This window comes from Rhinatrema bivittatum, chromosome 6 (genome assembly GCF_901001135.1).
Source record: "Rhinatrema bivittatum chromosome 6, aRhiBiv1.1, whole genome shotgun sequence".
In the NCBI taxonomy this organism is placed as follows: Eukaryota; Metazoa; Chordata; class Amphibia; order Gymnophiona; family Rhinatrematidae; genus Rhinatrema; species Rhinatrema bivittatum.
In genome coordinates this window covers 249167673-249193553 of record NC_042620.1, presented here as the reverse complement: position 1 = coordinate 249193553, position 25881 = coordinate 249167673, and the positions used below count along the sequence as shown (strand labels likewise).

At 50.7% G+C, this 25881-nt stretch overlaps 1 protein-coding gene across 5 annotated transcripts in view; it reads left to right on the top strand.

Moving 5' to 3' along the window:
• Positions 1-25881, top strand: part of PATL2 (PAT1 homolog 2) — a 197933-nt gene that overhangs the window by 11183 nt on the left and 160869 nt on the right. For 4 of the 5 annotated variants that reach the window (XM_029606760.1, XM_029606756.1, XM_029606758.1 and 1 more), the window contains exons 2-6: positions 1684-1786; positions 1898-2145; positions 2374-2445; positions 11167-11334; positions 23398-23478. In XM_029606760.1, coding sequence (XP_029462620.1) covers positions 1684-1786; positions 1898-2145; positions 2374-2445; positions 11167-11334; positions 23398-23478 — 672 coding nt within the window. The remainder of the gene's footprint in view (positions 1-1683; positions 1787-1897; positions 2146-2373; positions 2446-11166; positions 11335-23397; positions 23479-25881) is intronic. The other variant, XM_029606759.1, reaches the window with a different exon arrangement.

The window sequence follows — 25881 nt, the reverse complement described above, 5'->3', positions numbered from 1 at the left end:
TGCTTTGCTCCCTGTCGGGACCACCGTTTGAGCCGCTGCGCAACGATAAAGGATCTCACTCTCAAGACTGTATTTCTTGTGGCCATCTGTTCCGCTCGACGCATCTCGGAGCTGCAGGCTCTGTCGTGTAGAGAGCCCTATCTCCGTTTCTCCGACTCTGGAGTTTCGCTTCGCACCGTTCCCTCCTTCCTTCCGAAGGTGGTTTCTGCATTCCATGTGAACCAGACGGTGGAGTTGCCGTCCTTCTCCTCCTCAGAGCCGAAGTCTCTCCGTCTCTTGGATGTCAAGCGCACTCTGCGCCTCTATCTGGAGGCTACAAATGAGTTCCGGATCTCTGACAATCTCTTCGTACTCTGGTCCGGTCCTAAGAAGGGGTCTCAGGCCTCGAAGACTACCATTGCCAGATGGCTGAAGGCCGGCATTGCTGCTTCCTACATTGGGGCGGGACGGACTCCCCCACCCGGCATCGTAGCGCATTCTACACGTTCTCAGGCGGCTTCCTGGGCGGAGGCTCGCTCGGTATCCTCTCTAGAAATTTGTAGAGCAGCCACCTGGAAATCGTTACACACGTTCTCGAGGCACTATTGTCTGCACCTCGCCTCTTCGATCTCTGGACACTTTGGCGAGCAGGTTCTCCAAGCAGGCCTCGCAGGACCCCACCCGATTTAGGGAAGCTTGGGTACATCCCACTGTCTGGACTGATCCAGGTACGTACAGGGAAAAGAAAATTATTACTTACCTGCTAATTTTCGTTCCTGTAGTACCATGGATCAGTCCAGACGCCCACCGCGTTTGGGTTCTTGATCCTGCTCAGCTCTGCGCTACTTCTTACTCACAGTGTTCTGTGTCTTCACAGTCGTTTCTTTTTTGCTGTTTTTCACAGCTCCCTACAAGTTGGTAGGATGTTTGCAGTTACTTGTTGCGGTTACAACTGTTTTAATTATCTGTTTCCACAAACTTGATCCTTCGGGGGTTTCTACTCGGGCTTTGATATACTCGATACTGAACTCCTGCAGAGGGGGTAGTAGTATATATGGATACGCCCCCTCAAAGCTTGTGCTGACTCCATCTGCTGGATTGGGGACATATCCCACTGTCTGGACTGATCCATGGTACTACAGGAACGAAAATTAGCAGGTAAGTAATTTTCTTATATTGCTTCAGCCCCTGTATTTTGAACTCTTGCCACTTTTTTTCCTTGTATGCTAGTTCAGTTCAAGTTTCTTTTTACGGGTAGTGGAAATTTAGTGTTTTTTGCATGTTCAATTTTTTTTCCCCACATGTGCTCATGCTTTTATTTTATTCTTCAGTATGCTTGTCTGATGGGAATTGTCTATGGCTGTTTACTTTCATACCATACTTGCTTCTGATCTAGTATGGTATGGGTCCAATGCTATCAAGATGCTTTTAGGCCTACTAATAGCTCTGTATGTAACTTATTACTGTATACTTGGTATATAATAGATTGTATGGAATAGCTGGTAAGCATAAAGGCATTACATCCAACAGGTTGGATTTAAGTTTTTCTGGGACTAGCCCAAGTCCAAGGTGTATGAAATTTCATAGGTTTCAAGTTGTTTGACCTATATCTTATTCCATGCTGTTAAAACACTTTTTTTTCCATCTTTATTTCATTATTCTTGTGAGGGTTGTTTTGCTATTCATGTGTCTCCTCTTTTTCAGCTGCCTGAAGATTATTATCTAGCAGAAGAGAGGCCTTTACTGGAAGAAATGGCTGAAGAAGATGAAGAGATTGACTTATACAATGAGGAGACTTTTGGCTTAGGTATGATACTAGAGGGTAAAAGGGTAAAACACCTCCTTTTAATGACCCTGATACATGAGTTAGACTCTGACTTTTATACTGAGGATAAAATCACAAGTTTTCACATTTTAGATGAGGACTCAAGAGCCCTGACCCTGCCAGAGATCTCAGAAGCAAATGTAGGAATAGAGGAGACAGGTTTAGAAGTAGCCAGGATATCTGAAACTATGAAGGAAGAAGGGTCTTCGCTGGAAGAGGAAGAACCTTCATCGGAGGAGGAAGAGACTATTCTCCCTGCAGTTGCATCGCTGCCTGATGATTCACAAGACCTTGGTGACCCTGCAGTGATGCGAGCTGTCCATGGGAAGCCAACCTTGGAGGTGAGCCTTTTCTGAGATCTTTTAGGCTGGTGTGTAGTAATTTGAGGCTTTAACTAGGGTAAACCTTCCTTCTGACTGTACATACCCTGCCTCCCTCCAGGATTAAATCAGTGCTGCTCTAATGTGGGGAAAATACCTATTTGCTTGTACTGTAATTGAAGACGTGACTTCCCAGGTGGCAACAGCTGAGAAATCAGTAATCGTGCTGTATCTGGATTTTTCCCACAGAGTTTGGACAGTGCTGTTGTGGATAGTGGAATTGGCTCCAACTGGGGAGAATTCGAGGCGGAGGAGAATCTGGTAAGAGTATAAAATAGCTGCAACATTCTTTATAGCATGTCTGCCTGGAACTGCAGGAAATATGAGCTCTGTATCCTTTAGTACCTGTGGCTGGGCATATAGGAGCTCTAAGCTCTCATAACTAGGATGCCTGCTACTTTGATTCCTTTTTCAAACTAGCTGGGATTCAGGGCTCTAGGTATCCTCCCTGGGACATTGCCTGTGGTAGCATTCCATCATCTGTTGGTAAGAACTCCAATCTGTTTCCTTCTGTCTTACTATCACAGTAACCAGAAACAGTCATTTCCTTGTACGTACCAGGATCAGTCCAGACTGTGGTTATGTCCCCCGTCCAGCAGATGGAGTCAGACAAGGCTTCGAAGGGTGCTGACATAAGTACGTGTGGTGCACACGTACTTATGTCAGCACCAGGAGCTCAGTATATCTCTGACTCCAGCAGATAGGAGTAGGGGAACCTGGTGCTTCCCCTCCATGAAGGATTTTTCCTTTCGTTAGTGGTTTTATGCTTAGGCTGGATCAAGGTTGTTGAAAAAGTTTGTTAAAGTTGTTTTAAAAAAAAAAAAAAAAAAAAGAGGGAGGAGCGAGGAAAGTTCCCTTCCCCGGAGCTTGCAGGCAGGGCTGGTTTCAGTCTCCCTCCACTTCTCTCCCTCCTCTCTTCTCCTCTGCCATCGGGTAAGTGTTTGGGGTTTTTTTTGTAAATTTCTCCTTTTCAGAGTGGAAGCTGCCTTTTGTTGGGGAAAGCTGGTGGTGCCAGCCTCTTCCCCCCTCGTTGCCGCAGGTTGCCCCGCGGCCCCGAGACGTTTCATTCCCCGGGGCCGCCGCAGCAGAGGAGGACATTCCTCTGCTGCTGATCGAGGGCACTCGGGGGGAGTGCAGGGCTTCTTCCCCGCTTCCCGCGGCGATTTTTTCTCCTCGTCGGGCCCCCCCCAGCTGCCTGTCAGCATGCCGTGGCTGTCCCGCTGCTCAGCTTGTGGCGAGCCGGGGTCGAGGATCTCAAGAGAGGGAATCTGTTCCAGGTGCCTCCCTGGTGGGGAGGGCACCTCCGGGCCACTGGACCTCCTTCCTCCCTGCTCCTCAGTGCAATCCGGGCATCGGGGGCCGGCCCCTTCACCGCTGTCGGCGGGAACGGCGGCCATTTTGAATTCTTCGGAGCAGTTTCAGCAGCTATCAGGGGAGGAAGGAGAGGATTCCGACGACTTCTCTCCATTGATTCTCACTCAGATTGGTGCCTCAGGGGCCCAGGGTCCCCCACCTTTTTCCCCGGAGTTCATTGTGCTGATGCACAATGCTTATCTGCAGCGCCTGGAGGTTCCCAGGGCATCCATTCCGGACCCGCCTCCTGCCAAGGCACCCCGGTTAGCGGAGGTTCCGCAGGGGACCCAGGACTCAGCGGGGAGGGGGGGCCCTCCGTGGGGCTCCAAGGGTCCACTTCGCACCCCTCTCGCTGGGGGCACGCAGGATCCTTCCCGGATCCGGGGGGATCCTCCGTCTCATCCAGACGATCCGATTTCGGAGGCACAACTAGAGTGCGATGACCTGCGGGTCCTACGCATCTTTAGGAGGGAAGAGCTTGAGGACCTTATTCCGCAGATCCTTCAGGAGTTGGACCTCGATCCCCACCCGACCCTCCAGCACCCCCGGTTCCAGTTGTCACCTCATCCACCAGGAAGGGGAATCTGCTCTTAGCCGGCTTGCGCCCTCTATCCCGGGCCTTTCCCACCCATCCCACCTTTCTACAATTATTAGCCAGGGAGTGGGATACTCCTGAGACCTCCCTTAAGGTCGACGCGCCATGGAAAAACTTTATCCTCTCCCGGAGGACTTGTTTGAGTTGATTAAGGTCCCGAAAGTGGACTCGGCGGTGATCAAGAGGACGACCATATCAGTGACGGGTGGCACAGCTCTGCGGGATACACAGGATAGAAAGCTGGAGGTTTACCTCAAGTGGGTATTTGAGGTCTCAGCCTTGGAGATTCGCACCGCCATCTGTAGCTCCCTGGCGCAGAGGGCGAGCCTCCACTGGGTACAACAGCTACTCACCTCGCAGGACTTACCACCCGAGGAAGCGCGACAGGCAGACCGTCTAGAGTCCGCCATAGCTTATGGGGCGGATGCTTTGTATGATTTGTTCCGCGTCCTGGCGAGATCCATGGTCTCGGTGGTGTCCACACATTGCCTCCTATGGCTTCGCAACTGGTCGACAGATACCACCTCAAGTCCAGTCTAGGGTCTCTTCCTTTCAAGGGCAAGTTCTTTGAAGATCTCGACCAGATCATCAAGTCCCTGGGGGAGAATTCGGTCCACAAGCTGCCAGAGGGACCGCCAGCGAAACTTCAGGCCTTTTCCTCCAGATCCCGCTCCTGAGCACAGGGTCACTACCATGGCTACAAACAGCAGGGGCCCCGGACTCAGTCTTCCAGATCACAGTCTTGGCCCCGTTCCTTTCGCGGTCGCAGGCCCGCTCGGGAGGGGACGAGTCAGGGGGTCTCGTCCAAGCCCGCTCAATGATGCCGAGCCCACCCACTCCTCGACTCCGCGGATCAGAGGGCAAATCTTTCGCTTTTACGAGGAGTGGGTTCGCATCACGTCGGACCAGTGGGTCCTAGACATCTTAAAGAACAGCTATGCTTTGGAGTTTGCCCGCCGCCCAAGGGACAGGTTTCTCTTCTCGCCTTGCGGATAGAGCCTCAAGAGACTGGCAGTGCAACAGACATTGGACAGACTTCTGAGCCTCGGGGCCATCGCTCCCATCCCCTTCGGAGAGGTAGGCTCTGGCCATTATTCAATCTATTTCGTCGTGCCCAAAAAGGACGGCTCCTTCCGCCCAATCCTGGATCTCAAGGAGGTCAACAAGTTCTTAAGGGTCCTCCGTTTCTGCATGGAGACCCTGTGTTCCGTGATTACGGCAGTACATCAAGGGGAATTCCTTGCCTCTCTCGACCTGACAGAGGCCTATCTCCACATCCCCATTTTCAAGACACATCAGAGGTTTCTTCGCTTCAAGATTCTGAACCGGCACTTTCAGTTCCAAGCCCTCCCCTTCGGGCTGGCGACCGCCCCACGGACGTTCACAAAGATCATGGTGGTAGTTGCGGCTGCTCTGAGATGGGAGGGGATCCTAGTCCACCCCTACCTGGACGACTGGCTCATTCGAGCGAAGTCTTTCTCCCAGGGACAGTTGGCGGTCTCCAGGGTCGTCCATCTTCTCCGGTCCCTTGGCTGGGTGGTGAACTTTGTCAAGAGCTCCCTCACCCCCTCACAGCACTTGGATTTTTTGGGAGCACACTTCGATACGCTTCAGGGCAAGGTCTTCCTACACCCGGACAAGGCCCAATCCCTCCGGGAGCAGATACAGCGTTTTTCTGTGTTACCAGATCCCACATCCTGGGACTATCTGCAGCTCTTGGGTTCCATGGCCTCCACGATCGATCTCGTCCCATGGGCCTTTGCGCACCTCCGCCCCTTGCAAGCGGCCCTGCTCTCTCGCTGGAAACCAGTCTCTCAGGATTACCAGCTGGTGCTTCCTCTCCCTCAAGTCTGCCAAGGGCAGCCTGGACTGGTGGCTGGAACCGCGTCATCTGGCCCAAGGCGTTTCTCTCGAGACACCGGATTGGGTGGTGGTCACCACCGATGCCAGTCTATCCGGCTGGGGGGCAGTATGCCACCGGAGTTCAGCACAGGGGCTGTGGACGAAGGAGCAAGCGACCTGGCCGATCAATCGCCTGGAAACAAGGGCGGTGCATCTGGCTCTCATGCATTTCTTACCCTTGGTGCGGAATCGAGCGGTGAGGATCCTATCGGATAACGCGACAACCATAGCGTATATCAATCGCCAAGGAGGCACGAAGAGCCGGCCCGCCTAATGTGGGCGGAGAAGCACGTAGCGCATCTGGCAGCATCACACATTGCGGGCGTAGACAACATTCAGGCCGACTACCTGAGTCAGCAACTGGACCCCGGGGAGTGGTCCCTCTCTGACTAAGCCATGCATCGCTGGGGGGACGCCACGACTGGACTTCATGGCGACGTCCCTCAACACCAAAGCAGCTCTGTTCTTCAGCCGCCGGCAAGAGTGTGGGGTGGAAGGAGTAGACGCTCTAGTGCTCTCCTGGCCGGACCACGTTCTGTTCTACGTACAGGGAAAAGAAAATTACTTCTTACCTGCTAATTTTCGTTCCTGTAGTACCAAGGATCAGTTCAGATGCCCGCCTCTCGATTATGGGGCTTTCTGGGGTTCTTTCTTCCCTGCTTGATCTATTCACTGCACTTTGTTTCTTCTAGAGCCTGTTTAACTCACGAGTCTGTTATTTAGTTCATTCTGCAAGTTTCAGTTCTGGCACCAGTTGCCTTAGTTGTGATATTCTTTGATTGTAACACTTGATCCATCCTTGGTATGTGGTTGTGTTGGCTTTGATATTCTCTATACTGAGCTCCTGCAGAGGGTGCACCCTTCGAAGCCTTGTCTGACTCCATCTGCTGGACAGGGGACATAACCCACCATCTGCACTGATCCTTGGTACTACAGGAACGAAAATTAGCAGATAAGTAATTTTCTTCTCCTCGTGATTCTGACTATAGTTAATCTCCTTACCTTTTTTCCAGTGATAAGTTACTGTATACAAATGATCCCCTCTGGCGATGCCTGTGTATCAATATTGTGACTCCCAGTTTCTCTTTTTAGAAGTGTGTGTCCAGGACCAGGCTAGATACCTGGTCCACCTTAAATCCCATAGAGGGAGAGAGCTCTGTGGGTGGGACCCTTTGGGGCAAGGGAGAGTCCTGAAGGTGGGACCAGCTGAGAAAAATTCATTGACAATAAATTGATCTGCATACGAGATAATCTCACACAGGTAAAATCATCTATACTGCTATCTTATTATGATTGAGTTGTCATTTCAAACCTCAGTTAGCACACACCTATTTAGGAATTGTGTTCTATTTTAAATGTTATATATCTGTTTCATATCCACTTGTTACCTTTTAAGTATTTTTGTTCTTATTATTTATGTAAGTCATGTACGTCTCTTAGTTTTTAAGCAGTAATCGTTATTTGTCTATTGTAGCCCCTGAGGCAGCCCCCATGTGGGGGGCGAAACTCGGCCTGAGTTGGGCATTGCGTGTATTGGATCAACAAGTCTCCTAAATAAAGCATTTTAACGGACATTACCAGGCATCTGTTGTGTGTGTGTGTTGCCCTCACTACTTTGTGTTTCCTCCTTGGCCACTCATCGGTCAAACTCTTCACAGAATAGAAATGCATCCGTTGGAGGTAATTCTCGTCGCTCCCGAGTGGCCGAGGCACCCATGGTTTGCAGATCTGATCAATCTGGCCATTGACGGTCCTCTGTAATTTCAGGAACTACCGGACCTCCTTCATCAGGGTCTGGTTTATTTCGATCAAGTCGAATGCTTTTGTCTAGCGGCATGGCTTTTGAGAGGAAACGTTTGAAATCCCAAGGGTATTTGGATGCTGTGGTAACTACGTTGTTGCAGTCCCGTAAGGTCTCCACTTCCTTGTCTTATGTCAGAATCTGGAAGGTTTTTGATGCATGGTGTCTCGCCAGGGGTGTTGTGTCTACCCGGGCGGGAGTCTCGGACGTCTTGAGTTTCCTTCAGAAGGGCTTGTCCTGGAGTTCCTTGCAAGTGCAGGTGGCTGCGATCGGTTCCTTACGTGGTAACATACAAGGGATGGGCCTAGCGGCGCATTCTGATGTCTCTTGATTTTTTGTGGGGTGTGAAGCATTTGAGACCGCCAGTACGAGAACCGTGTCAGTCTTGGAATTTGAATTTGGTTCTTAAAGCCTTGTGTACGGCGCCCTTTGAACCTTTGCGTAGGGTGACCTTGAACGTAGTATTTTTGCTGGCGATTGCCTCTGCACGCTGGCTATCAGATTCAAGCATTGTCATGTAGAGAACCCTTTTTGAGGATTTCTGATGTGGGCATTTCCCTGCGTACGGTTCCATCTTTTCTTCCCAAGGTGGTGTCGTCTTTCCATTTGAATCAGTCAGTGGAGCTTCTGGCTTTTTCTGATCAAGACCGGTCGGAACCCGATTATAAGGACTTGAGGAAGTTGGATGTTCGAGCTTTGCTCCACTACCTGGAACTTACCAATGAGTTCAGGGTGTCAGACCATCTCTTTGTGCTCTGGAGTGGACCTCATCGGAGTAATATGGCTTCTAAAACCATGATAGCTCATTGATTAAAGGAGGCCATAAATTCTGCTTATTTGTTAAGCAGTCGGCCATTACCTGTGAAACTTCAGGCTCACTCTACTTGATCTCAAGCATCTTCCTGGGCGGAAAGTCATCAGGTGTCACATGAGGAAATTTGTAGAGCGGCTACGTGGAAGTCGCTCCTCACCTTTGCCAGACATTACCGTTTGGATGTTCAGGCGTCAGGGATAGGGACATTCGGAGCAGGGGTACTATGAGCGGGCCTCTCCGGATCCCATCCCAAGTGTAAGGGAAGCTCTCGTACATCCCAGGAGTCTAGACTGATCCGGGTACGTATGGGGAAAGGAAAATTAGTATTCTTACCTGATAATTTTCGTTCCTGTAGTGCCACGGATCAGTCCAGAGTCCCACCCTATTTTAGAGTTTTATTAGTTTGGAGAGTCCACGCTATTGTTTTCATGTGTAGTTTTTCTCTTGTAGACCGGTTGAGTTATTCTGCAGCCCTTGGGTGCTGATCCCATTTGGGGGTTACATGAGCCGGTTTTCCAGTTGTTAGGTTACTATATATAGTTAGTTTGGGGTTTTTTTTATAATCCATTCTGCTTTGACATTAAGTAATACTGCCAGACTGTAGGTGACACCAGCCTAGATAAGGTGGAGTTTGTTTCTAAACTTCTATCTCCATCTGTTAGGGAGGGGGCAAAGCCCAGGAGTCTGGACTGATCTATGGTACTACAGGAATGAAAATTATCAGGTAAGAATACTAATTTTCCTTTACCACCTTAGGAAGGAATTTAGGGTGAGTACGGAGGACCACTCTGTCGTGGAGGAACCTTGTATAGGGGTGAGTATGTGACAAGTGCTTGTAACTCACTGACCCTTCTAGCAGATGTAATAGCTACTAGGAAAAGAACTTTCCATGTAAGAAATGTAACATCACAGGAATGCAAAGGCTCAAACGGGGAACGCATGAGTCTTGTAAGTACTACGTTTAGGTCCCATTCGGTAACTGGTGGACGTAGAGAGGGTTTACGTTGCAAGAGACCCCTCATAACAGTACAACCCCTTGTGAGTCGGTTTATCAGAGCATCCCCTAGTCCCTTGTGGTACGCTGAGATGGCACTGAGGTGTACCCATACCGAGGAAGTCTGGAGACCAGAGTCTGAAAGGTGCCAGAGGTAGTTAACAGAGACGGAGTGGGGCAGGAAAAGGGGTCGATACTTTTTTGTGTGCACCACTTGGTAAATCTTTTCCACTTAGAAAGGTAGGATTTTCGAGTGGAAGGCTTCCGTGAAGCTACAAGCACTTGAGAAACCTTGGTTGCAAGATTGAACGGTTGAAGGATCACGCTTTCAATATCCAAGCTGTGAGGGACAGTGTCTGAAGGTTCAGGTGGCGTAACATGCCGTGGTTTCTAGAAACTTTGACAAAAGTGTTCCGTGACAGGACTCTGTCAGCTGACATCACCCACATGTGAGGACTACATCCTGCTGTCCTGGGAGAGCACCTGTTACAAGTAAGCAACTCTGCTTTCTCCAGATCATGAATTTGGGATGTTTTCCAAAAATCTCCAGAATTATATGTAGTACTTAAATCAAGAAAGGGGGAAGGTTCCCAGAGCAGTTGAGACCTCTCATGTTTGGCACATCATGTGACACCCCCTTCCTAAAATTTAAATTTAAACACAAAATATAATCTGGAAAATTCCATCCCTCATCCCCCCCCCACAAAAAATGCTCTTTCTATTCAAGCTGATAATCCTAGACATGCTGAATATATTAAGCAGGTTAGCAGGTATTTGTTATGGGAGTTTAACCACATGGATTGCAGGGAGGATGTGTGGAGAAAGGTGGTTGCGGTGGGACGCTCATGTGGCACGGGTGTGCTTAGGATTTGAACAATCTCCTCTAGTAGCCTGATAACAGAAAAGATCGCGGGAGAACGGGTGCTCTGTATTGAGTGCCCGCTCTCCCAACGTGCGCCCAGCCACCTCTCCTGGGCGCACAATCCTATATTTAAATGAGGGGGGTCGCGCTAAAAGGAGGTGCCAGGGATGATTACGCACCCCTAGCACCCTCTTGGCCCAGGAGAGGTGGCTGTCAGCGGGTTCTGGAAACAGACGCTCAATTTTACGAGCGTCACTTTTCCGTATCCTCTGACAGCGATCGGTTAGGAAAAAGGACGCCAGTAGAATTAAGCATCCGTTCTTCTAACTGGACCGGCTGGCGCATAATTTTCTTTTCTTCTTTTTAATTTTTTACACTTTTGGTGTACAGAAAAGCACATTTTACTTTCTGAATCCCAGGTGACTGACTAATAGCCTTATCAACATGCATTTGCATGTGATGAGTGCTATTAGTTTTCGGGGGGTTTGGCTGTGCGTCTTTCAAAGCGCTAAACCCCTTACAGTATAAGGGGTAATAAACGCCCGTCAAACACAATGCCAAACCAGTGTCGAACAATGCGCATGGCAGAGTGTACAGAATCGGCCCGTAGGTGAGAGGAGGCTGTATTAATGGTTTTGAGTTATCTTTCTTTGCTCTCTAGGACAAGGCAATACTTGGGGTGATAGAGCAAGCCACCCGAGCTTCTGCTGCGAATCTGGAATTTCCCTACTCGCTTCTGCAACCCCAGGACTACATGGAGTCACCGAAGTTCAAGCAGTCAGGTCTGAGACTGTCTCCCAGGGCTTATACTCATCGCTTTCCACGACAGGTAAAAAATATTCAGTGCAATCTGTCTTTCCCTGTACGTACCCGGATCACTCCAGACCGTGGGTTGAGCCTCCTGTCCAGCAGGTGGAGAGAGACCAAAACTGTGAGGGTATCCTATATTTATTTTATTTATTTAAATTCTTTTGCTATACCGATGCTCAAGACGAAGGTCTTATCGTACCGGTTTACAGCGTAACCAGGGGTAACCAATTAAATAGAAGATAAAGTTACAATGAACAGGGATTTACAGTACGGGAGAGTTAAGAGCGAAAGATATTAGTTTAACATAACATAATTCTAAAAAGAGAAACGTACGTAACAATCATAGTGCCTGATACTCCTCAAAATCCACCCCACCATGAAATTTAAAAAATTGCAAGCCATAGCAGCCTCAGTTACCCCCTTGCCCCACTTCTTCAATATTTTAATAAAAATCCTGACTCTGGGCCACCTCCTGATCACCATCCCATCCTCCCTGAACCTCTACCCCAGCCTTGTGACCCATCCAAACCTCGAAGGCCGAGCAGGGAGTTGATATCAGGACAGAGCCTGCCGTACACCCCTTAAGTATTCGTCTGCCTCCAGCAGGTGCAGGCAGCTGAACCTATGGTTCCCCTCCTTCTTCTTCATCTTCCCTTAGTTTCCCTGAGGGGATTTTCTTTACTTTTGGTCTGGATCAAGCAAGTATTAAATTCTTGTTTTAAAAAAAAAAAAAGAGGACTTAGGAAAAATAGGGAGAAAACTTTCAAACAGAGACAGTTCGGTCTCTTCGCTCTGCTAGGAGCCTGGGGGGGGGTTGCCCATCCTAGGCCCCTTTTTCCCGGTGACCATCTGGGGTGGTACTGGTGGTCCAGTCCCTCCCCCATTATCTAGCTGTCCACTGTAAAACAGTACCCGCTCAGGGAGTGTTTTTCCCCTGGCTTAGCTGAGCAGTTTAAAAAAAAAAAAAAGTACAAGCAGGGCTGTATTTGTTACTTTTACTTTTTAAGAAGTGTGGACAGCTCTGGCAACATGCAGAGTTTCCTGTACGTACCAGGATCAGTCCAGACTGCTGGGTTATGCCTCCCCTCCAGCAGATGGAGTCAGAGAGAAAACTGAAAGCACCCCCTAGATATACTGGTGTGCCACCTGCCATCCTTCAGTATTTCCTCTGACTCCAGCAGATTGAGAGGCATTACCTGCGGTCCTGTCTGTCCTGACTAAAACAATCTTTTCAGGTGTTATTTATGATTATACAGACTATGCTGTCTAGATCAACTAGTTCCATTCTCTTTCTTTGTTAGTTTAAAAAAAAAAAAAAAAAAAAAAAAAGTGCTGTAGATTTTTCTCTAGCGATTGTTTTGGTGTTTTCTATAGCGCAGCGTACAGGCAGGCACAGAGAGCTTGGCTCTCATTGATTTGCCCGGATTAGTGTCCCTTTTGGTCCTGGGGGAGAGCTTACCGGTGGGCCGGTCACCCTCCCCCCCCCCCCCCCAGAAATACAATTATTCCAGATTTTTATCTGAAGAGGGCTTTACCTTTGTTTAAAAAAAAAAAAAAAAAAAAAAAAAAAAAAGGTAGATGAAGTACACGTAAGTCCTGTTGGTAACAGGCAGTGATTTAGTTTACAGCCCTAGCCTGCCGCGCCGTTAATTAATCTGACCAGGGACTCCGGAGGGGGTGGAAGCTTTCACCCGGCGTTAGTGGCGCTTGCTGAGGGAACTTACTTTTGGCGCGCTTTTCTTCTTGGCCCTCGATGCCGCATTCTTCGGCCTGCGGGAGGGCGGGGGCGCAACTCTCCAGGGAGGGTCTTTGCTCCCGCTGCATTCCCGGGGGCGAGGGACCCTCCCGGGGGCCGAGCGCTGCCCGCAGCGGCACGACTCCGTCCTCTTCGGCATGGCTGGGTAGGCTGTCGACGGCGCGATCGTCGGCCCCGCCTCCCTGTGAGGGGGAGCCGGCGGCCATCTTGTCCAAGCGGCAGCCTGTAGATTCCGCGTTGGAGGAGGATTTTTCTCCGCTTTCACCGCCGGCATTGAGCCCTCGCAGAGATGCCAAATTCGAGCCCCCACGAGCCCCCCCCCCCTCCGGTTCCACCCGCGGGGGGATCAGTTAAAAGAAAGGTGCCTTTCTCTTCACAATTTGTACTTTTGATGCACCAGGCCTTTTTAGAGGCAGAAGCAGGTTGGGAGCCAGACGACCCCCCCCTACAAAGGTTCCTAGGGTGTCTTCGGTTCAGGAAAAGTCTGGGGCCCAGGAAAAGGCTGGAGCTTCAGACAAAACAGGAACTCATTCACTAGGGGGTGCAGGTGGTCCGGGGGTCCCGGATCTCACCCAAGGCTCACCTGATGGTGCAGGGGCGGACGTCTCAGACGCTCAGGGGTCTCTCGAAGGGGACGACCCCCTGGTTTTGCGCCTGTTTGGCAAAGGTGAGCTTAACTATTTGATCCTTCATGTTTTGAAGGAGTTGGAAATCCCAGCGCCGCAGCATGAGACGGATACTTCCACTGGGGATGTAGCTATGGCGGGTCTGAGGGCCCCCCCCCGCAAACTTTTCCATTACATTCCAAGGTGTTACAGATAGAATCTAAGGAATGGGAGGTTCTGGAGGCATCCTTGCGCGTTAGCAGGGCAATGAATAAGTTATATCCTCTGCCCTCGGATTCGTTGGAGATCTTTAAGGTCCCTTTGGACTCGGCAGTCACTGCTGAGGTTAAGCATACTACCATCCCTGTCACGGGAGGGGTAGCCTTGAAAGATCTCCAGGACCGAAAGTTAGAGGTCCTATTAAAGCGCATTTTTGAGATAGCGGCTTTGTGGGTCCGGGCAGCGGCTTGTAGCAGTATGGTCCAGAGGGCCACCCTCCGCTGGGTTCAACAATTGCTAACCACCCAGGAACTCCCACCGGAAGAGGCGGAACAGGCCAATTGTGTGGAAGCGGTTGCTTATACAGCGGATGCCCTGTATGATTTACTGAGTACCTCGGCTCGCACTATGTCCTCGGCTGTTGCTGCTAGGTGTTTACTGTGGCTCCGTCATTGGTCGGCAGATGCCTCTTCTAAATCGCGGTTAGCCTCTTTTCCCTTCAAGGGGAAGTTGTTGTTTGGTGAGGAGTTGGATCAACTCATCAAAGACTTGGGAGACAATAAGGTGTATAAGCTGCCGGAGGACAAACCCTGTCAGTTTCGTTCTTTCGGTAATACGCGGTCCCAGTTTCGAGGGCAACGCCGGTTTCGCATGGGAAGGGGAGGCTCCTTTCCCCAAAAACAGCAGGGATCCAGGTCTCAGACTTGGACTCCTTCCTTTCGAGGCAGACGCCCGCAGCGACTGGGATCCTCGCAGGGTTTGACCGTCGGCAAACCTGCACAATGAAGGCGCGCAGGCCCATTCCTCCTTCCCACGCATCGGAGGTCGGTTGTCCCAGTTTTGGGAGGAATGGGTCAAGATCACTTCAGACCGGTGGGTCCTCGACGTGGTTCGTCACGGTTACGAGTTGGAATTTGCTCGGCCCCTCCGGGATCTTTTTATGATATCTCCTTGCGGTCCTCCGGAAAAGCAACTGGTTATAGCCCAAACTGTGACCCGGTTACGATCCCTGGGGGCAGTGGTGCCCGTTCCACCGGACAAGACCAGGACGGGTCGGTATTCCATTTACTTCCTGGTCCCAAAGAAGGAAGGTACGTTCCGGACGATTTTGGATTTGAAGAGAGTAAACAGGGCCTTGCGCGTTCCTCGCTTTCGCATGGAAACTCTACGATCTGTTATTGCGGCCGTCCACAGGGGAGAATTTCTGGCTTCTTTGGATCTGGCCGAGGCGTATCTTCACATTGGGATCCGGGAACATCACCAGAGATACCTGAGGTTCATGATGTTGGGGGAACACTTTCAGTTTTGCGCCCTCCTGTTTGGGTTAGCCACGGCTCCGAGAGTGTTTACCAGGGTCCTCGTAGTAGTTGCCGCTTTTCTGCGCCATCAAGGAATATTGGTGCATCCCTACCTCGACGATTGGCTTATCCGGGCAAAGTCGGAGGACTCGTGCAGGCGAGCAGTCCAGTTGGTGGTTCAGCAACTGCAGTCGCTAGGTTGGGTAGTCAACTTTGCAAAGAGCCAGCTGGTTCCGAGTCAGCGTTTGGAATTTTTGGGAGCACGTTTTGGTACCTTGGTGGGCAAGGTATTTCTGACTCGGCAGAGACTGGAAAACCTGATGATTCAGGTACAGAACCTACTGGATCTCCAGTTACCTATGGCCTGGGATTATTTGCAGGTCATTGGACATATGGTTTCTACTCTGGAGATGGTGCCGAGGGCTTTTCCGCATATGCGTCCTTTGCAAACGGCTCTTCTTTCTTGCTGGGACCAGAGATCCGGGGATTACAGCGTCTAGTTGCCGCTGCTGGAGCCGGCACGGTCAAGCCTAGCTTGGTGGTTGATCCCGGACCACCTCTTGCAAGGGGTAGATCTCGATCCTCCTCCGTGGGTGGTAGTGACGACTGATGCCAGTCTGACGGGCTGGGGAGCGATCTGTCAATCAAGAGCGGTACAGGGAACGTGGTCCCCTCGCCAGGCCTCTTGGTCCATCAACCGTCTGGAGACCAGAGCGGTACGTCTAGCCTTGCGCCACCTTCTTCCGCTGGTACAAGGTCGGGCGGTTCGAGTCCTTTCGGACAACGCAACCACAGTAGCATATATAAATCGCCAGGGCGGCACAAGGAGTTGGCCGGTGGCGGCTGAAGCATCGTTGTTAATGACCTGGACGGAGCGTTATCTATCCCGCATCGCGGCCACACACATTGCAGGTGTAGACAACGTTCAGGCGGATTATCTCAGTCAACAACACTTGGATCCCGGAGAGTGGGAACTCTCGGCCGAGGCGATGAGTCTCATCACCCTGCGATGGGGGATTCCGCATCTGGACCTGATGGCGACTCAGCTAAATGCAAAGGCAGTGCGGTTCTTCAGCCGAAGGCGAGAACACGGGTCGGAAGGCCTAGATGCCCTAGTGCTTCCATGGCCTCGTCACATCCTCCTCTATGTGTTTCCTCCATGGCCCCTGATAGGCAAGGTGTTAAGACGCATAGAATCGCATCGCGGTCGGGTGATTCTAGTGGCCCCAGAGTGGCCAAGACGACCATGGTTTGCGGATCTAGTTCATCTTGCGACGGACGGGCCTTTACGTCTGTCATCTTCCGAACCTCCTTTGGCAGGGACCGGTATTTTTCGATCTGGCGGATCACTTTTGTCTGGCGGTTTGGCTTATGAGAGGAGACAATTGAGGAAGAAGGGATATTCCGAACCTGTCATTTCCACGCTGCTTCGGGCACGAAGGCCCTCTACTACGCTTACTTACGCTAGAGTGTGGAAGGTGTTTGACTCCTGGTGCGGTGTCTTAAAGATTGCGCCACACCGGGCTTCGGTAGCTCAAATCCTTACGTTTTTGCAGGATGGTTTGAAGAAGGGTTTGGCTTACAGTTTGCTGAGGGTTCAAGTAGCAGCTCTGGGTTGTTTGAGAGGAAAGGTTGAAGGGTCCTCTCTCGCCTGTCACCCAGATGTAGCACGATTTTTACGTGGTGTTCGGAACTTGCGTCCTCCACTGAGGGTTCCTTGTCAGTCTTGGAATTTGAACTTGGTTCTCGAAGGCCTCAATGCGGCCCCCTTTGAGCCTCTCGGGCGGGCCTCCTTAAAGGATTTAACTCTCAAAACGGTGTTTCTAGTGGCCATCGCGTCCGCTCGTCGGGTATCGGAGTTGCAGGCTCTTTCGTGTAGAGAACCGTTCTTGCGTATTTCGGAATCAGGTGTGTCATTACGTACGGTACCTTCCTTCTTACCTAAGGCGGTATCGGCTTTTCATGTAAATCAGACAGTGGAATTGCCTTCTTTCTCGGTGACAGAGCTAAAGTCTTCTCAAGGGGCAGTTTTGAGGCGTTTGGATGTTCGTCGAGTACTCATGCAATATTTGGAGGTCACCAATGATTTTCGAAGGTCTGATCACCTGATTGTCTTGTGGCAGGGCCCCAAGAAGGGGCTGCAGGCGTCCAAAGCAACTATTGCCCGTTGGTTGAAGGGCTCGATCGCTTCCACGTACATTGGTTGTGGTAAGGCTGTTCCTGAGGGGCTCAAGGCCCATTCACTGCGTTCTCAAGCGACTTCGTGGGCGGAAAGTCACCTGGTTTCTAGCCAAGAGATTTGCAGAGCGGCCACGTGGAAGTCGTTGCATACCTTCGCTCGACATTATCGGCTTGATGTTAGAGGGCCGTCAGCTGCTTCCTTTGGAAGCAGTGTAATTCGAGCGGGACTCTCGGGGTCCCACCCCATTTAAGTTGGCTCGGGTACATCCCAGCAGTCTGGACTGATCCTGGTACGTACAGGGAAAGGAAAATTAGGTTCTTACCTGATAATTTTCGTTCCTGTAGTACCAAGGATCAGTCCAGATGCCCGCCCAGTACTGTGTTTCAGGAGAGTCCGCTCGGAACTGTATCTTTTCAGCTCTTTCAGGTACCAGGTTTCAGGTATCCAGTAATTTGGTCCGGTAAGTGGTTACCCATTTCGTTGCCATTTGGCTTTGTTTTCTTGTTTGAAGAAATAGTGTTTTGAGCAATGTTAATGCTTAATTTTACAGAATTTTACTAATTGATCTAGTCAGTTGCCATAGTTAATCATTGGCTACTTTTGGCGGAGGGATGGCTTTACGTTTCTTCTGCTTTGATATCCATTATACTGAAGGATGGCAGGTGGCACACCAGTATATCTAGGGGGTGCTTTCAGTTTTCTCTCTGACTCCATCTGCTGGAGGGGAGGCATAACCCAGTAGTCTGGACTGATCCTTGGTACTACAGGAACGAAAATTATCAGGTAAGAACCTAATTTTCCTTTAAGTCGCTGCCTCCATTGTCAGACTTCAGCCCTGCGCAGCTCCGCTGTTTTTTGTTTTTGTTTTTGTTTTTTTTTAGCGATTTTTATTTTTTTCTTTTTTCTTCAGCGCTGATGCCCCGTTCCAGCACCTGTAAAGCACGTGGAGAGTCTGCCACACGTTTTTCCCATGGAGGCCTCTGTTCAGGGTGCCTACGGGGTGGGGAGGGTCCCTCATTGGTCCCCTTGCCCACAGCGTCCCGAGGGCGAGTTCCCGGCCCAGAAGACCGTGGAAACAGTGGCCATCTTGGAAGCAGCAAGCTCAAATGCAGAATCAGATGTGCAGGAGGAAAGTGACCCAGATTTTTTTTTTTTTGTTTCTCCTTCGGATTTGAGCCCCCCTCATGCACCGGAGGGGGTGCCTGACCTTTCCCTTCCCCCCCCCCCCCCCCCCCCCCCCCCCGGGAAGTCTAAGTCTTGTTTCTCCACGGAGTTTGTGCTTCTTATGCACAAGTCCAGGAGGAAGATCAATCCCTGGCGCCCCCCCCCCCCCCCCCCCCAACCAAAAAACCCGCAAATTTCTCCCCTGCAACCTCCGAAGGCACCGGAGGGCCAAGGCTCGGTTAGGGTGGTCCCGCCGCCTCTGGAGCTACCACAGCCGCTGCCGGTCCCTATTCCAGATCCGGATGTTGACCCGCTGCTTCCAAGTCTTCCCCCCCCCACCCCTTGAGGGGGACGATCCTTGGGTGCTACGCTTATTTCAAAAGGAGGAACTAGAACCGCTCATTCCCTTCATTTTGCAGGAACTAGGAATTGAGTTGCCCCCGGTGGATACGGTTACGGCCACAATGCCTGCCAACATGGACCAGGTCCTGGCAGGACTTGGGGCTCTTCCATGTACTTTTCCTTTTCACCCTATGCATAAGCTGATGCTCCTTAAGGAATGGAAGTCCCCTGAGGCTGGACTCCGAGTGGGGAGGGCTATGGACAAGCTCTACCCCCTTCCTGAGGACTGCTTGAATCTACTTAAGATGCCCAAGGTAGATTCCTCTGTCACGGCGGTTACCAAACACAACACCATCCCAGTGGTTGGGGCTATGGCTCTAAAGGATGTCCAGGACTGCAAGTTGGAATTTTACCTCAAACACATATTTGAGGTCCTGTCCTTGGGAGTTCAGGCAACAATTTGCAGCAGTCTCATGCAGCGGGCAAGCCTCAGGTAGGTTCAACAATTACTCAGTGCCCAAGACCTCCTGTCTGCAGAGGCAGAGCAGGCGGATCACTTGGAGGGAGCGATTGCGTATGGGGCGGACACCCTGTAAGATCTTCTGCGAGTGCAAGCCAAGATAATGGTCTTCGCGGTCTCGGCCAGGGGGCTCCTCTGGCTGAGAAATTGGTCTGCGGGTGCCTCTTCCAAAGCGCAGTTGGGAACCCTTCCCTTCAAGGGCCAGTTGCTTTTTGGTGAGGACCTGGAGCAACTTATCAAATCCCTGGGAGAAAATAACGTTCATAAGTTGCCGGAGGACTGCCCGAAACGGTCTAAGTCCTTCTTACCCTCTCGCACTAGATTTAGGGGGAAACGCCGTTTTTCCACCAGGGCAAGGCACTCATTCCCGAGGGGTAATGCTTCCCAATCTCAATCCTGGTCTCATTCCTTTTGGGGACATCGGCCTTTCAAGGATAGTAGCCAGCAACACTCGCTCACCAAGTCCTCCTCTAAATGAGATGGGGCCGGCTCATTCCTCCGTTCGAGACTTAGGTGGACGACTCTCCCAGTTTCTCGGGGAATGGGCCACCATAACGACGGACCAGTGGGTCCTAGAGGTGATAGAAAAAGGCTACGTGTTAGAATTTGCTCGAGACCTACCGGATCTTCACCTGGTCTCCCTCTGCGGAAGTCGAAAGAGGCCTGCAGTCAGTCAAACCCTGCGCAGGCTGCTGGAACTGGGGGCCATAGTCCCAGTCCCAGTGGAAGAACAAGGGTCTGGCCAATATTCCATCTACTTCGTCATGTCCAAAAAGGAGGTCTCCTTTCATCCAATTTTGGATCTCAAGCGTGTCAACCAGCTCTCCAGTTTCCCCATTTTCGGATGGAAACCTTGAAGGGCGGTGATAGCGGCAGTTCAATCCATAGAATTCTTTGCCTCGCTCGATTTGACTGAGGCCTACTTACACATCCAGATTCGCTGCGATCACTAGCGGTATCTTTGGTTCGAGATACTGGGCCAACATTTTCAGTTTCGAGCACTCCCCTTCGTCTTGCCATGGTGCCGTGCACTTTCACCAAGGTAATGGTGGTAGTGGCGGCCACCCTGTGTCGAGACTGAGTCCTAGTCCATCCTTACCTAGACGATTGGCTCATCCGGGCCAAATCAAAGTCTCTTTGCCAGCTGGCGGTCAGCAAGGTCCTGTCGTGTCTGACCTCTCTGGGGTGGGTCATCAACTTTCCCAAGAGCAAGCTTCAACCCTCCCAGACATTGGAATTCCTGGGGGTGCAATTTGACACTCGAGTAGGCAGGGTGTTTATTCCAGAGGACCAATCGCTCAAACTCAGGGGCCAAGTGCGCAATTTTCTCTTTTGCCCTGCCAACGGCTTGGGATTATCTCCAGGTTCTGGGGTCCATGGCCTCCACTATCTATCTAGTCCCCTGGGTGTTTGCACATAGGCGTCCGTTACAGAAAGCCTTGCTATCCCACTGGAAACCGGTATCGGAACAGTTTCAGACTCCCCTGCCGCTCTCAAAGTCTACCATTGCAGAACTGCAGTGGTGGCTATCGCCTGCCCATCTTCAGAAGGGGATGCCCTTCTGACACCGCAGTGGATCATGGTAACAACTGATGCCAGCCTCTCCGGCTGGGGAGCTGTATGCCAGATCCAGTCTGCTCAGGGGTATTGGTCTCCGACCCAACCTCGATGGCACATCAATCATCTGGAAGCTCGAGCAGTCCGACTGGCTCTCAAGGCCTTTCTTCCCCTACTCCTCCACACAAGGCGGTGCGGGTCCTGTCAGACAATTCCACCACTGTAGCCTACATCAGTCGACAAGGGGGCACCAGGAGTCACCTAGTCGCTCTGTAAGCCAGCAGGCTCTTTGCATGGGCGGAACGTCACCTAGAGTGCTTAGCAGTGTCCCATATTGCGGGGAAGGAGTACGTTCAAGCGGATTTCCTCAGTCGCCAGAGGTTAGACCCAGGCGAGTGTGAATTGTCAGATGCAGCGATGAACCTGCACATCCACAGGTGGGGTCCCCCTCACTTGGATCTGATGGCCACCATGACCAATGCGAAAGCTCCTCTGTTCTTCAGCCGCAGATGGGAACATTGTGCGGAAGGGGAGGATGGCCCTGGTCCTTCCCTGGCCCCGCGACGTTCTACTGTATGTGTTCCCTCCCTGGCAGTTAGTGGGCAAAGTAGTCAGAATCGAGCTTCATCACGGGCCTGTCATTCTAGTGGCTCCGGAATGGCCTCATAGACCATGGTTTGCGGACCTCATGAATCTAGCCACGGACTGTCCCCTATGCCTCTGTTATGTTTCCCATCTTCTTCGGCAGGGTCCCATATTTTTCGATCAGGCGGATCGCTTCTGTCTAGCGGCCTGGCTTTTGAATGGCGGAGATTGAGAAAGAAGGGATATAAGGAAGAAGTTATATCCACTCTATTGCGGTCCAGGAAGCAGACTACCTCGCTTGCTTATGTCAGAGTATGGAAGGTTTTGGAAAATGCGAGTGTCACCTCGGGTATCTTGGCTTGTAAGGCTCCGGTTTCCCAGGTCCTTTCTTTTCTCCAGAACGGTCTCGCCAAGGGGTTGTCGTTCAGTTCCTTGCGAGTGCAAGTCTCTGCTCTCGGTTCCCACTTAGGCACCATTGACTGTTATTCAGTGGCGGCTCATCCGGATGTTGTCCGTTTCCTCAAGGGAGCAAAGCACTCTAATCCTCTGGTCCGGGTTACTTGTCCCTCATGGAGTCTTATCTTGGTTCTCTGGATTCTCTGCGAAGCTCCTTTTGAGTCCTTAAGGAGGGCTACGCTCAAGGATTTGACTCTCAAAACAGTCGTCTTGGTGTCCATTTGTTCAGCCAGAAGAATCTCAGAGCTCAGTGTTATCGTGCAGAGAGCCTTTTCTACGTTTCTCAGATTATGGGGTATCCCTTAAGACAGTACCCTCTTTCTTGCCAAAGGTTGTGTCTTCTTTTCATGTCAATCAGTCCGTGGAACTTTCAGCTTTTTCTTCGTCAGAAGTAGCAAATATATCTGGGGGTGATCTGCGGCGCCTCAATGTGAAATGGGTCTTGCTGCGTTACCTTCAGGTTACAAATAAGTTCTGGGTCTCTGACCATTTGTTTGTTCTGTGGCGTGGGCCAAAATAAAGGTAATATGGCTTCCAAGGCCACTATCGCGAGTTGGCTAAAGGAGGCCATTGCGTCGGCTTACATCTGTAAGGGTCTGCCTGTGCCGGAAGGCTTAAAAGCTCATTCCTTATGGTCTCAAGTTACTTCTTAGGCGGAGAGTCAATTGGTCTTTCCACAGGAAATATGTAGGGCAGCTACTTGGAAATCCCTGCATACTTTTGCGCGTCCTTTCCGTCTGGATGTGCAGGCTCTAGGTTTTGGCTCCTTCGAGCAGCAGGTTCTTCGAGCGGGACTATCTCGGTCCCACCCTGTTTAGGGAAGCTTTGGACTGATCCGGATATGTACAGGAAAAGGAAAATTGGTTCTTACCTGCTAATTTTTGTTCCTGTAGTACCACGGATCAGTCCAGACACCGCCCATACTAGATCTGATACGTCCACTCGAATGTTCTCTTCTACAGGTATTTTTTCAATTATCTGATTTGTTGTCTACTATTACTAAAGGCACTGGAAGTATCTAACAGATGACAAAATTGTATGCAAGAGCGTTTTTATTCATACAGAATCCTTTCAATTGTTCACTTATTCAATTTGTTAGTTTTTTCTTATTGCTTGCTTTATCTTTGGAAAGTTATATCTGCTTTGAAAGTACTTTATACTGAAGGGGTGTAGGGTAGGCTCTGTCCTGATATAGGATACTCTCACAGTTTTTTGGTCTGTATCCACCTGCTGGACAGGAGGCTCAACCCATGGTTTGGACTGATCCGTGGTACTACAGGAACGAAAATTAGCAGGTAAGAACAGATTTTCCTTTGCCTTGCCTCAACAGCTCCTTATTTCGCACATTTGGCGTGTTCTTCCGTATCTAACTTTTTTTTATTTTGGGTTTCTCTGCAGCACTCTCCCATGATGCGCCACTCTCCTTCTTCATTCACAGCATCTCAGAGAGCATCTACCCTCTTCACCCCAAACAATCAGGTAACTGAAGGTACTGCACGTCTGGGAAGAGGTGCATTGGAGAAGACCATTTATAGGTCAGGGAGAGGAGATAGGAGGATGCAGGGTCTTGGTACTGGAGTAAGTGGTGCTGTCAGGGTTCAGTTTGCTTCTTTGATCACCTTTATTTAAATCATAATCAAAGCTAGGGTATTAGGCATAGTAAGTGAACTTTCAACCTTGTGCACTCAAACCTTACCCTTTGTACCTCCCCTGCCTCCGATCTTCAAGCACAGTACTCTTGTGCCACAGTGGCTCTGGCACAGCATTCCCATCACCTCGCCTCCTTTCCATAGTGCCCAGCATCTCTTCTCCACTCCCTACCAGCATACCAGCATTACCCTAATCTCTGTCCCAGTGACCAGTATCTTCTCTTCATTCCTCTGCCTGCTCAGCATCTTCTTTCTCGCTATATTTCAGCATGCCCAATATCATTTTTTCCCTTCTAATCACAATTCTTGGCATCTGTTTTCAACCATTGGAAGGATATGGCCCTGAGAAACTTGTATTCTTCAGCCACTGATGAGATGGGCTCCGGCAATAGCCCTGGAGACCTGTTCTGGTCTTCCATTACTGGCAGAATGAGCTCCTCAATAGCCAGAACAAACACCACAAGCATTTTTTGGGGAGTTTGTGGGCCAGCATGTTTAACAGCCTGAGTGATCTTATGATGCATGAGATCATCTATCAGTGCAGGCACATATATAAAGCGTCTCATCTGCATATGGGATTTTGTGGTCCAGCTGCCTCTGCCAGCCTACTTCCTAACAAATGCACACACATTTTGGCATGCTAGGTGATGAACTGGTTTTCTTAATGAAAGAGCCAGATCTGGGTGTGTTAAACTGATTTTCCCTGTACGTACTCGGATCAGTCCAGACTCCTGGGTTTTGCCCCCCCTCTAGCAGATGGAGACAGAAGTTTACAAACAAAACTCCGCCTTATCTAGGCTGGTGCCACCTACAGTCTGGCAGTATTCTTCTGTCTCCTAGCAGGTGGAGAGGGTGCAAAACCTACAGACTGAGCTGAGGCCTAGTTGTGAAAAAAAAAAAGGGCAAAGGAGGATAGTTTTAGGTAGTTCGGCTAGTTAGGAGACTGAGACCGCAGTTGCTTGCCTGCAGGTCCAGTCACTCGCCTCCCAGGGAGTGGTGAGGTCCTACGGGGACCATCCCCCCTGCTGTTAGAGGCCGCTGAAGTGTGGGCTGGGTGCCCTTGCCAGCGTCTATCTCTGTCCTGGGGGTGACACCGGGGAGCCTGGCTCACTCCCCCCAGGTGGTAACAGTATTAAAAAAAAAAAAAAAAAAAAAAAAAAAAGTGTTTATTTCTTATTTTTTCTCGCACCGCAGTTTTCTTTTGTTTACCTTGGCGCTCCGACCGTGTTGGGGGCGCTGGGAATCGGTCGCATTGCCCTTGCCTTCTCTCCCTCTCTCCCTCTCTCCCTCTCTTTCTGTTTTTCTTTTTTGTTTCCCTTTATAGAGGTGGGAGGGCATGCCGCGACGTCCGGTTTGCCGCTGTGGCCCGGTGCCTCTCCCGAGACAGCCTCTGTTCTAGCTGCGTCTCGGGAGGCGAGGGGGCGTCTTCACTCCCGGAGGGAGCGTGAGGTAGAGAGCCGGTGCGTGCCGCGGCTCCGGGGAGCATGTCTAGTGCTGGATTAGGCCCGTCCCCGCGGAGCGCGGGAACGGGCGCCATTTTGGGCTCTGGTGTGCCGGCGGCGGGGAAAATCCGCCACTTTGTTTGTTTCGGGGCCCGCGATTCTGGGAACCCTTCCCTGCGAAGGTGCGCTGCTACCACCACCATAATCTTGGTGAACGTCCGAGGGGCAGTGGCCAGGCCGAACGGCAACGCCTGAAACTGGAAATGTTGAAGGCTTTGTGCGGCGCTCCCTTTGAGCCTATTCGCAAGTCTACCTTAAAGGATTTGACACTGAAAGTGGTATTCTTGGTGGCAATCGTCTCGGCAAGGCGGGTTTCCGAGCTCCAAGCTCTGTCTTGTCGGGAGCCCTTTTTGCGAATTTCGGACACGGGGGTATCACTTCGTACAGTTCCCTTCTTTTTACCTAAGGTGGTATCTGCGTTTCATCTTAATCAGACAGTTGAATTGCCTTCGTTTTTTGATTTTGGATAGAGTGGATCCTTTCTATAAGGATTTGCGCAGGTTGGATGTTCGTCGGACACTGTTGTACTACCTGGAGGTTACTAATGCCTTCAGGGTATCAGACCATCTGTTTGTACTTTGGGGCGGACTTCGTCGGGGTCATGCTGCGTCCAAGACTACTATTGCCTGCAGGTTGAAAGAGGCAATCAGTTCTGCGTATCTGTTGCAGGGTAGGTCTTCACCAGTGGGTCTCAAGGCACATTCCACGCGTTCCCATGCTACGTCCTGGGT